This window comes from Letharia lupina, assembly GCF_014066315.1.
Source record: "Letharia lupina isolate WasteWater1 chromosome Unknown contig_15, whole genome shotgun sequence".
Lineage (NCBI taxonomy): Eukaryota > Fungi > Ascomycota > Lecanoromycetes > Lecanorales > Parmeliaceae > Letharia > Letharia lupina.
The window spans coordinates 769466-782234 of NW_023502984.1; the positions used below are offsets into that span (position 1 = coordinate 769466).

The 12769-nt window shown below is 38.3% G+C and overlaps 1 protein-coding gene across 1 annotated transcript; it reads left to right on the forward strand.

Moving 5' to 3' along the window:
* Nucleotides 1–10519: 10519 nt before the first annotated feature.
* On the forward strand, nt 10520–12313 carry HO133_002612 (uncharacterized protein; the record flags this gene model as incomplete). The annotated part of the gene is made up of 1 exon (XM_037293537.1): nt 10520–12313. The coding sequence occupies one exon, from the start codon at nt 10520–10522 to the stop codon at nt 12311–12313; it is 1794 nt and encodes a 597-aa protein (XP_037150366.1).
* Nucleotides 12314–12769: the final 456 nt, after the last annotated feature.

The window sequence follows — 12769 nt, forward strand, 5'->3', positions numbered from 1 at the left end:
TATTACGAGCGTATTCTTAATATATTACTTAGCCTTTAGCCCTATAACTAGCGAGCCTTAGCGAAGATATTTTCTATTATATTATATCTTCTTTTCATATATATAATTCGATAGTCTTATTATTCTTATTCTATTTCATCTATACTAATATTATATCTATACTAATTCTAATATTATAATAAGACTTCTTCGTATTCTTAACCCGACGAAGAGAATTAATAGATTTTTTCACTTTCTACTCGAAGTAAGCGATCGAGTCTAATAAAGAAAACGCTAGATATTTCTACTATATAGAAGCCCTATCACATATTTAAATTATAAGATATCTATATTATTCGAAGAATTTATATTAAATAATCTATACTATTAACGATAGTCTAATCTATTAAAAAACGACTCCTCTATATCGAATATAAGAAATTCTTCTCCGCTTCGTTTCTCGTAAAAAGTCTATTACCGGCTAATATACTCTCGACGAACTTTCTATTATTCGAAAGAATACTATTTAAAGTACTTATAGACTTTACGACGACTTAATTAATTAAGAAACGAGTATTATAGATCTCCGCGAAGAAATAACTATTTTAGATGTTATAGTCAAATTTCAACACTTAATATAGACTTTCTCGACTCGCATACGCCTTCACAGTATCGAAGTTTTAGAGAACTCTTTATTCCATCGATATTTGCAGTAACTCTCTACGGGAAAGCTCAGTCAAAATCGCTATTTTTACGCCTATCTTCTCCGCTCCGTTCTTATCTATATTTAATATATTATAAATTTCTTAAATTCATCTATATTAATATTAAGATATCGCTCTCTATATCGTTAATATAAGAATACTTTCTCTTTCTCTAGATTACGATCTTCTATATATTATAGCCAGCTCTATCTTATATACGAAGATCTATATACGAGATATTCGCCTTTAAATTCGCTACGACTTCGTATACTATATATATAGCGCTCTCTATCTACTAACGACCTTTATTAGCAATTTCATATTAATTAAAAAAAAACGTAAGGCTAAAACTCGCCTAGAATCTCTATTTTACTCTTATCTTTACCTTTACTTACTCTATAAGATTTCGAAGTACTTAAAGTAAATCGAAATCGATTAATCTTATTATAAATTAGATAGCTACTTAATTCGAGGCTATCGAATTCATCTATCTTCACAAGTACTAATTCAATATTATTTAATAATTAAAAAATAAGAATTTAAGATAAGCTTACTTATAATAGCGATTATTTTCTTATTAATATCTTTAAGATTATCTACGTTATAGCGAGACTTAGAGAGAAGATTAATTAATATATATCTATTAGATAACGATATCGCTTATATTCTATAATCGATATTCTTCTAAATCATCTAAGTAATATATACGAAGTATTATTATCTATTATTCGATAGATACATTAGCGTACTTATAATAGAATAAGTTAAGAGAGTTAGCTCTTTCTTAAATTCTATAGAGACTTTATAATATACGCCGAATACGGTAAAGATATTAATAATATTATACGTAATTTACGAGAGAAATTAGAGCTTCGTTTATATAACGCACTTACTATATATAAAAGAAATTAAATTATATCTTAGCTAAAGAAGTATATTATAAGAAAATAACTTAATTATTAACAATTTATAGAGGGACTAGTCGAAAAGAAAGTAAAGAGATTTATAGAATAATACGTAAAAGTAAAGATCGAGATCGATATTAAAAAGGGGAAATACTTAATTATAACCCGTTCTAACGTAAGCGATAATAAGGGTTTAGATATCGATAAGGCATATAAACGTGAGTATAAAAACTAGGCTAATACATAGAAGTATAGCAAATACTCTCGCTCTAATATAGATATCGACGAAGCATTCGAACTTAGTTGCTAGGGCTATCTATAATTAAAGACGCAGCAATTACTCGAAATTAGCAAGGGCACCGATAAATCCTCGGATATCGCGTTTTTAAACGAATTAAAACCATTCGATGTCTTTAGAATAGCCTTATTTTTTCACATTCGCAAATCGACTCCGCAGGCTTATATTACTTAACAGTACCTTATATTAGACTCACCAATTAGGCTCCCCTTATTATTATATATATATAAAGGTCTTCTCAAGTTATAGTATAGTATCTATAAACCTTACTGTCGCCGTTAATAGCCTCGATCGTTCTCAGCTAAATAATATTCCATAGAGAAACTCACATCGGAATCGTGATATTAATTTAGAGTTTTAGCGCCTGCGGCTCGATTCGGTTCGAAAGGCCTCGATTAATCAAATTGTATTATCTCATCGATTTCTTCTCCATTATAAATATGGAATCAGATGGCTACTGCATGGCAAATCCTTCTTTCGATCACTATTTATTTAATTCTTTATAAATCTTCGTCAAATTGAGGGCCCTTAATACTATAATAAAGTGCTATCGACGATATACTAGCGAAAACTCCAAGACGCGATATTGCTATCGTCGTCGGCGTTAGAGAAAGATACTAATTTAACCTAACATACTAACACTAAAAGTTCTTTATTTTTATAGATTTTCAGCGAGCACAACACATATACATGCGATAAAATTATTTAGTTCTTTCGAAGGCCTATAACAATCAGTCTAAACGGGAGAAGAACTCAAAGAATCTTGCCGATACGCGGGCAAGATATAGCTACATCTCCGAGATCTCAATTATCTTCAGCCAAGGTCTACTGGGACTATGAATGTTGGGAGATACAAGGCAAGCAATAGGCCTGCATCTTCGGTCTACCAGCCATGGGGGCCATGGCTATTTAAGAGGGGGAGTACTGTTACGAGCGTACCCTTGACACATCACTCAGCCCTCAGCCCTATGGCTAGCGGGCCTTGGCGGAGGCATCCCCTATCATATCATGTCTCCTTCCCACATACATAGTTCGATAGCCTTATTATCCTCGTTCTACCTCACCTATACTAATATCGCACCTATGCTAGTCCTAACATTAAGCTCGCTTACGACCTCGATTATTAATAATAATAAATTCGCCGAGAGATAGCCTAGCTCTAAGAGGCGGGTAAAAAAAGAGATATATATATCTGAAATGTTAAGTGATCTTTAAGCGAGGGATATCGAAGATAATTATATTTATATTAATGAAATTAATAGAATTAGTAGAGTAGTAAAAGAATAATAATTATATAAATAGATGAAAGGATTATTATTCGATCTTAGACGTATCTAATATAATTACTATAACTATTATATTTAAATATTTATTTAATTTACTAATAGTAAGTTAAACTTTATTATTTTTATAGCGTTAGAAAGCGTATATTAAGCTCTATAATTTACGAAATTATAAAGAAATAGTATTCGTAGAAAGCTAGTTATTTTAGAGTATAAAACTTCTATATATAAATTTTTAATAAGAAAGCTTAGAAGGGCTAGCGAGTTAACTTAGTTAGTCTAATTAAAAGACGTAATAATCTCGAATTTATAATTAACTATATATATAAATTTAAGATTTTCTAATTTAGCTCTATCTTATTCTTTTATATATATTAATTTTACTACGATAGAAGATAATATGAGATTCACATTACTAATTAGCATGTTATCTTTATTTCTTTTTAATATTTCGATACTTCTTATTATAAGAATATAATCTTTCTCTATTTTTTATAGATAATTATTACGAATTAATTCTTTATACTCGATATACCTTTCTAATTAAATCTTAGCGCGCCTCTCTTTATATATATATATCTATATACTATATAGATTAAATTAATTTTATAGTAATAGAAGTAGATTAAAAACGTATAATAAGCGATTAGAGTTCGATTTAACTTAGGGCTAGAGCTAAAATTCGATTTAACTTAGAAAAATTTAACTTTATTAACTTAGAAAAATGAAAAATCCAACTCTATAAATTTAATTCATAGGTCTTTACTTATTAAATATACTTTTATAGATTAGATATAATTATAATAATATATAGAGTAATCGCTAATATTATAATTTAAATATATAACGCGTATAATTAATATACGACTATAATAATATTTACTCTTTTTTTAAAAAAAATTCTATTTTATTTACTAGCCGAAAAGGTATTATTAGAACTAGCATAGATACGATATTAGTATGAGTGAGGTAGATAGGATAATAAGGCTACCGAACTATGTATGTGGGAAGGAGGCATGATATGGTAGGGGATGCCTCCGCCAAGGCCCGCTAGCCATAGGGCTGAGTGGTGTGTCAAGGGTACGCTCGTAACACTACCCCCCCTCTCAAGAGCCATGGCCCCCATGGCTGGTGGACCGGAGATGCACGCCCATTGCTTGCCCTGTGTCTCCAAACATCCATAGTCCGTGTAGGCCTCGACCGGATACGATTTGCCGAGGTGTGGTGGTAGCAGTCGAACATCGGATGGTTTCAATTCGTTCAAAAACACCATGTCCGAGGTTTTGCCGGATCGCATGCTGGTCTTGACTGTGCCATCCATGCCTGCTATACCCACATTGTCCTGCGGAGATCCTGGAGATATTGGCCATATCTTGCCTGCGTGCCAGCAAGATTCTCCGAGTTTTTTCTCCTTGCCCAGTCTGCTTGTCATGTCCTCCACTTTTTTCGCCTTCAACACCTACTGGCAGCCTGGCCTGGGAGTATCACTGTAGATTTGCCCTGTGTCTCCCATGCTCTTGCCATCAAAAATCCATTGGTAGAATTAAAGAAAATCCAACGCATGCATTCACCTCCAACACCTTTTGGCAGCCTGGCCTGGGAGCTTCACTGTAGATTTGCCCTGTATCTCCCATGCTCTTGCCATCAAAAATCCATTCTCCATTCCATCCTTTGTCTCAACTCATTTGCACTTGTCGATTCGTAGATGTGGTAAGGAGGTAGGTGATAAGAATCGAATGTGTTGAATGCCATTTGGTAGCAGGCTCACTATGTGTGTTGTCGACATGCTCAGTGAAGAGGTCGATATATGTCGTTTCGGGGCTGTTCCCGTCGCCTTGTAGCAGGCTCACTGTGGGGTGTTTTGATGAGTTCTTTTCGATTCGCTAATCCTACGAATGGTCCAGCGGTGCTTTATCCCTCCTGCTGTCCAGAGGCCGTTCCGTTATACCGAAACGAATTACTCATTTGATAAGCTGACCTAAGAATACGATGTCTTAAGTTCCTATCTTAACCTCAACCGGTTATGGTGTCTTGGTCTTAAGTTAGTATCTTGATAAAGCCCTTGCCAGCGCGTTTGTTTATTAACTATTCGTCCGCTAATCCGAATGGGCGTGAGTGTGCGTTGATTGGCCCGTATGTGTTTCTCTTCGCCGGGTGTACGAAGGAGCCTTATTATAATGTCAGGACCAGCATAGGTGCGATACCAGTATGGGTGAGGTAGATAGGATAATAAGGCTACCGAACTATGTAGGTGAAAAGGAGGCATGATATGGTAGGGGATGCCTCCGCCAAGGCCCGCTAGCTATAGGGCTGAGTGGTGTGTCAAGGGTACGCTCGTAACAGGTATGATATGATATGAGATATTGACCTATTATACCATACTCTAATATGATATAAGTTATTAAGATTTACATGATCCCATACCTGGTATGATATGGGATCTTGGCGGGATATACCACGGTATGATATATCTGTGATATCATACCATGGAATGATATATGTATGGGATATCCCCACTGGAATTTCTATATTTAGATACATTTATTCGATAAATCCGACATAATAGCTACTACTACCATGGCTGCCACTACCATAGCTACCTACCATGGCTGCCACTACCATGGCTACCTACCATAGCTGCCACTACCATGCCTGCCACTACCATGCCTGCCACTATCATGCCTGCCACTACCATGCCTGCCACTACTATGCCTGCCACTACCATACCTGCCACTACCATGCCTGCCACTACCATGATCGAAATGTGGCCCCCGCGCATCCCAGCCACCATGTTTTCCAGCTACCTAATTTTGTACTATATTTAGAACCTGGCCCCGGAGAGGTTCTGAAGAATTGATCCGTCCGTTCTACACATCACATATCTGACATTCTAACAGCTACCACTATCATGGCTACCACTATATATTATTGAAATTGCCTACTATCATATGGTAGTCATAGTAGTAGTAGTTATGATAGTGGCAGCCATGATAGTGATAGCCATAATAGTGGCAGCCATAATAGTAACAGTTATGATAGATGATAGTGGTAGCCATGGTTGGCTAGAATGATGATCAGAATAGCTACTTATACTTCTAAATATAGAAATCTCAGTGGGGATATCCCATATATATATTATTCCATGGTATAATACTATAGATATATCATACCGTGAAATATCCCGTTAAGATCTCGAATCCATTTCAGAAAAATGATATGATATCCGACTCTATTTATATCATATTCGGGTACGGTATAGTATTACTTAATATGGAATATTTTATAAAATATTTCATATCTTTTCGGCCAGTAATTTTATTAATACTTCTTTTATTACTTTTAATAATCTACGCTAATTATAATTAATATATATTAAATATAATTTTAATAAATATATCTTATATACGTCTAGTCTATTATTATAGCTATCGTTATAAATTTTCTAAATTTTTTATTATTATATATATATTTCTTACGCGTTAATAATTATAATTTATAATACTTACCCTTTATAGCGCTAGATCTCTATTAACTCTTAATAAAAATATCTATTATTATTATACTTAGTAAGTCTTTTAATATACTTCTTACTTTTATAATATTATATTTAATAATAATAATAATATAATTATTAAATATTATTATTATACTTATCTTTATAATAATTATATTATAATAAATTTTTATATAAATAATATATAATAGATATATCTATAATATTTACTAATTTTCTTAAAAGATTTTAATTAATAAATATATTATTATCGATATTAACGCTATAATTTATATCTATTTATAATATACTTCTATTATCTATTATTTTTTTATTCTTAATATTTTTAATTTTATATCTATTACGTAATTTAGAATTATTTAGTAATTATTAGAACTAGTATAGAGATATATTATATAAATAAGATAGATAGAATAATAAGACTATCGAATTATATATATAGAAAGAAGATATAATATAGTAGAAGATATCTTCTATTAAGATATTAGATTATAGAGCTAAGTAGTATATTAAGAATACGCTCGTAATATTATTCTTCTCTCTTAAATAGCTATAACTCTCATAGCTAATAGATCGAAGATATACGCTTATTACTTATCTTATATCTCTAAATATTTATAATTTCGATAGATCTTAATTAAAGAGAATTTATCGAGATATAATAATAGTAGTTAAATATCGAATAGTTTTAATTCATTTAAAAATATTATATCCGAGCCTTTTAACTTAATTCTATCTTATTCTTTTATATATCTTAATAAGATTTATATAAGTCTTACTTATTTAGTTAATAAAAGTCTAGAAATATTTTATTATCTTATCTTTATAATTATACTTATAATTCTATCTAATTTTCTTATTTAACTAAGATATTTATTTATATTTAATCTTTTTATATAGCTTAATATTAACTATTCTTATTTAAAATAAGATTTATAAATATCTAATAATATATTCTAAAGAGAAAATCTCGATTTACTATTTATAGTCTTTATTACGAAGTTAAATTTTTTAATTTAATATTTAAATAAGCTTCTCGTCTAGAATTTTAAATAGATATTTTATATAAATATATTAATTCTTTAATAAACTATTTCTAAAACGATTTAACTTCTTTATTTTAATAGATTTAGAAACTTTCTTATTTTTAAAAACTAATCTTAATAACTTTATATCTCGATTATTAACTACTTTAAAGAGTTTTATTTTTTTAATAGTATCGTTCTTATAGCGAGTTATTTTTAAATCTTTAACTTACGTAAAGTATATAGAGAAGCTATAAGAATAAATAGCATAGTAGAAAAGTAATGGAGTGGATGTGGATATAAATAAATATATTTAGCGGGGTTGCCTCGGCTACATGTCCAAATGCGGCCTAGTTGGCCTACTCACTTATTGCACCCCCTGGTGGGAGCATTGAGTGAGCACGAGTGTTCTCACTGGCTGTGTCTTGGGCATCTTCAGATTCTTCAATGAAGATATATCAACCTGTGACATGTAACTAAACGATGGACTTTGGAGCCTCCACCAAGAGTTATTAGCTGACTCTCTGTGAACCACTTGCAGGTCTCCGGTTAATGTTTGCGACGATGCCGGGTTTGATCATCGGAAAGATCATACTCAAACAGCGACTTGGAGAGTATAGCCCACAATGGTGCTTTCTAATTCGCCGAAAGGAAGGTCTTTAAGCTCATCACACAGAATTCAAGCTGTCTAAAGACTTACTACAGTAAGATTAAGAGTATGTAAAAATACTCAGAGACGATTCGCGGAACGATAGACCGTTGAACACTACAAACACAGATAACCCAACACAATCAGGCTCATAATAAGAAGCAGGATGCAGAACGGGATTCGCCAGTGTTTGGGATCCATGAAACGTAGCTTTCGAAAGGCTTGATCAATGAACCGAGCGATTTCTCAACAGCGTGAACACTCCGCACCTCCGATCGACGCCCAGTGCTGACCCAAACGTGTACCTATGCCTCTCAATTGCGTTGACGAAACAATTGACATCTCGCTTCTTAAGTAAATACTTCAAAGCTCTCCAGCCGACTCATTTCCTCGAACCCCGATTCTCGTCGCTCAGAAGCCCGGATTGATGCAGGCCAAAAGATCCTCACACAGTTCCACCATTCCGCCAGATTTTTGCGGAGAGTCCAATCCAGTAACTTTAGCGGCTGGGCGATGGATGAGACGCTTCGATGACGCTTCCCGGAATCTCATGTAGCGTGCGCAGCTAGTCGGAGAGACGCTCTATGTCCTGCTTGGCATGTTTGACGCTGATTGAGCTGCGGCAGATATCCGCACGATAGCTTTGCTACTGGCTGCGGCGCCTGACGGGCCTCCAATCATTGATAGAGTGGCCGTAGATTATACCCAAAGATCTTCAGTTTAGTTTCAATCAGATGTCGTTTCGACCGACGCCATTGATTGTAATTTCCTAAACCTCCACGACGAGATGCCATACTAGGTCGTAAAGCGTTCGACCGCATTTGGACGTAACAGGCAGGGAAGTAGGAGTGAGTGAGGGAACGGATGAGGAAGGAGCAACGAGGCTGCGTTTGCTTGGATCCCGCTAGTCCCACCGAAGCTAGCACAGTTATCCTTTTGTATGAAAAGATGTCATCTTACAGCAACGTTAAAGCGATGACGACCCGGACTTCCCTTTTTCGTGGTGTCGCATACGAAGGTTGGGGGCCGTCGTCGGCTGCAAGCCAGTACCGCGCCAAAAGCACTACAACATGCCGACAGATCCTGCACACCGTCAACAAGTGCCGTTCATGCACACCGAAGTAGCTAGAGAAATCAACCCAGAGCTCAGTCCTGGGTTTTTATCTCCTGCGGCCAGATTGTAGCATTTGGAGTGGGACTTTTTGGCGAGATCGTGGTTGTTGCAATTCTGAAGAAGACGGATCAGAAGGAATTGATTCCTCTTCGGTGGTAGGGAATTCTCTGAAGTCGTCCTGATAGCAATGACATGGGTTCGGTCTAGGCGGTCAGTGTGGTACTGGGTAGCGACTACAGCAAAAAAAGCGGTGCTTGATAAAAGATGAGGTGCATCTTTGAGTCTCGAGGGCTACGCTTGGTTTGTGAAACTCAGATCATCGATCGAATGCATATTGTAAAGTTCGTATCATTGGGTGGTCTATGGATTCGGAAAGTGAGGTATCTGAGAGAGACCGAATGCTCTGATGCAGAATGGGTTGGCCGAGGACCCAGCTGCATTCCCTTTACAACTCATGAATCATTATTGGTAGACGCAGGTCTAGTGATAACATGAGGCATTTTCAGGCAATCTTATGGCCTTACTATGATAAGTCCTACCTTGACCGCTCTTTCATCAGGCACAATGCTGAAGGATTGAGGATTGCGTTTATCAGCCAATCGCAGCTCGCTGCGCGGCAAATCCAGCCAGCGCCACAACGTGATTTGTACAAACTGACAAAGCAGTGAACTCTTGACAAACCCAAGTGACACACTGCCAGCGGAATCCTTCCTCGCATTACGAAACGTGTCAATCAATTGGGTGGACGTGCACATGATGCCAAGCTTAACCCGCAAACCAACGTGGCTTTGCATATCAAGCGCGGCCTGCCCCAATGCACGAAAGCCTGCAACGTCGGGCGTCGCAATGGCGAACTACGCGTTCGACATGGATCAGCCTAGATAATAGAAAATGCCCCTCATTGAAAGACTAGGCTTTGGATCGGGGCTTCAGCCTCGTCTTGTTGTCGTTTCCGTTGCCCACCCTCTGCTGTACTCTCCGTCCAGATTTCAGCCGTGCATATTGACAATCCCATTTGCGGATAATGAACGGATTTTTTCAACCCTGTATGGAAGTCTTTGAAGACTATAAACGGCGATTGGAAAAAAGATTTCCGCGACGACTGGAGGAATCTGAGGGCGAAATTGAGTCTCTGCGAATACGATTATTCCACAGCCTCAAGGAAGCCAAGAAGTATGACGGGGCGGAAAAGCTCTATCATGAGACAGTCAAGAAGTATGACGACGCTAAGAACCTCTCCCATGTGACAGTGACGGGCAGGGACCCTACCAAAAGCGAAGATACAGTGATTCTGGACCTCAAACACTCTTTTGCAGGAATGTTGATCGAGCTAAAAAAGTTTCAGGAGGCCGAGCCCATTTCTAGAGCAGTGTGGGAGAAAAGGAAACAGTGCCCAGGTCCGCCGTCGGAAGTTTCCAAGGAGAGCCACCGCCAGCTATGCTCCGTTTTATGCGCTGTAGGACGACACAGGGATGCAGAGAACATGCACAGAGACATCTATCAGAGCGGAACGATGGACGCGTGGGCGTTGGAGAATGGAGACGAGGTGTGCCAGAGACGGAGAGAACAGGGAGAGTTTAGAAGGGCAAAGGAAATGCAGGATGAGGTGTGGAAGGAAAGGCTGAAGCAACACGGCCCCAGAGACGACTTAACCATCCGAAGTGGTCTGCGTCTCATCGGATTCCTTGACGAACTGGTCACCATCATCGACCAAGAAGGCGGTACTGATGCTGAGAGAAGATTTAATATCAGTCACAAACAAGCCTTCAAGTGTGAGATTGAAGTGATACTTCGAACCATCTGGGACTCGCGACTACACCTAGAGCCAACCATTGATATCCTCGATGCTGGACACCAGTTGGGCGTCATTCTTTCCTCTCAGAGTAAGTTTGCAGACGCCGAAGCGATCTTCATGCCTGTGTGGGAGGGCAGGAAGCGACAACTAGGGGAAAGAGCTGGAAGCACCATGTCTACTGGCAGTTTGCTTGGTAAGGCTTTATATCGACAGGGAACACGGGAAACCTATCTTAGGGCCGTCGATATCTTTCAAGGCATATGGCTTGTAAGGCAGACCGTGATGAAGAACGGTGACGCTGAGACAGTTGCAAGCGGAGAAGATCTTGCCCAGGCTTACCGCTCACTGGGGGACTGGCCAAATGCCGAACGCGCCTATAGATGGATTATACACCACAAAGAGCAGAGGCCTGGTTGTCCGACGCGGGAGATTGAGGATGCTCGCTGGAACCTAGGCCAGACACTCTATAAGCAAGGAATGGACAAAGACCGTGAGGCGGTCAGAGTTCTTGGCACGTTATACCATCAATGGCATGCGAGCTCCCCAAATTCCAACGAGACACTACAGTGCGGTCAGATGCTAGGTCAGTCGCTCTCAACTCAGAACGGAAGGATTGACGACGCTTTGGACATCGCTCTAGATGTATTCAACAGGAGAGGTGCCTCAGCAGAGAGCGGCGTAGCTTATCTGGATAGCGGCCGCCTGTACGGCTCGTTGTTGCTTGGGGTTGGGAACTTTGCAGAGGCCGAGAGAATCCTGGAAGTCGTGTGGGGATACCAAGCCGTGGGAAACGAAGAACAGGAAATGCGGTTTAAGTGCGGCCAACTCTATGGCCAGGCCTTAGCTAAGAAAAACAAGTATCCCGATGCGAAAAAGATCCTAGAGGCAGTAGCCGAAGCTCAAGGAGGAATCTCTACTGGGATTCTTGACATCGCGGAGACTCGCCGGCTCATCGAAGACGTGAACCGGCAGAGAAAAGAAAAGGAGAGAGAGAAGCGGAGCAATGGTCGGCGGGGGGGCTTCTTGTATCGAGCAAGGCAGCAGTAATGCAGCCGTGTTCATCAGCAGTTGGCAGGTGGCATCCACTAGCCTGCACCACATGGAAATTTGGGTGTTGAGTTACAGGCTTCGAAATGTTGAAAGTATCTGTAGACATTTTGCGCTTGCTACCTTGGAGTTTTCTGAGATGATCCAGGCAGGATTGGGGTGGAGGGGATGTGGCTCGGTCAGCCAGTCCGGCGGCTTCCGGAGCTCCGATTTGACGCAGTCAGTTTCGTGTTACCAGTTTCCATCTCAGGCTCTGTGGTTTCGGTTCATAGATCTTTTGAGTTCTGGTGGTTTCGTTTGTCCCCCTACCCGTTGTTGACAGTGGTCTCTTGTGGCGGGATGTTCTGGAGCGTCTCGGTTTTATTGTATATCAAAAGCACGCGGCGAGCTGCCTTCATCTAGATCAACGCGTCTCAGGTGAAGGTGCTTCTAGATGCTTTGAGGAGAAGTGAGATC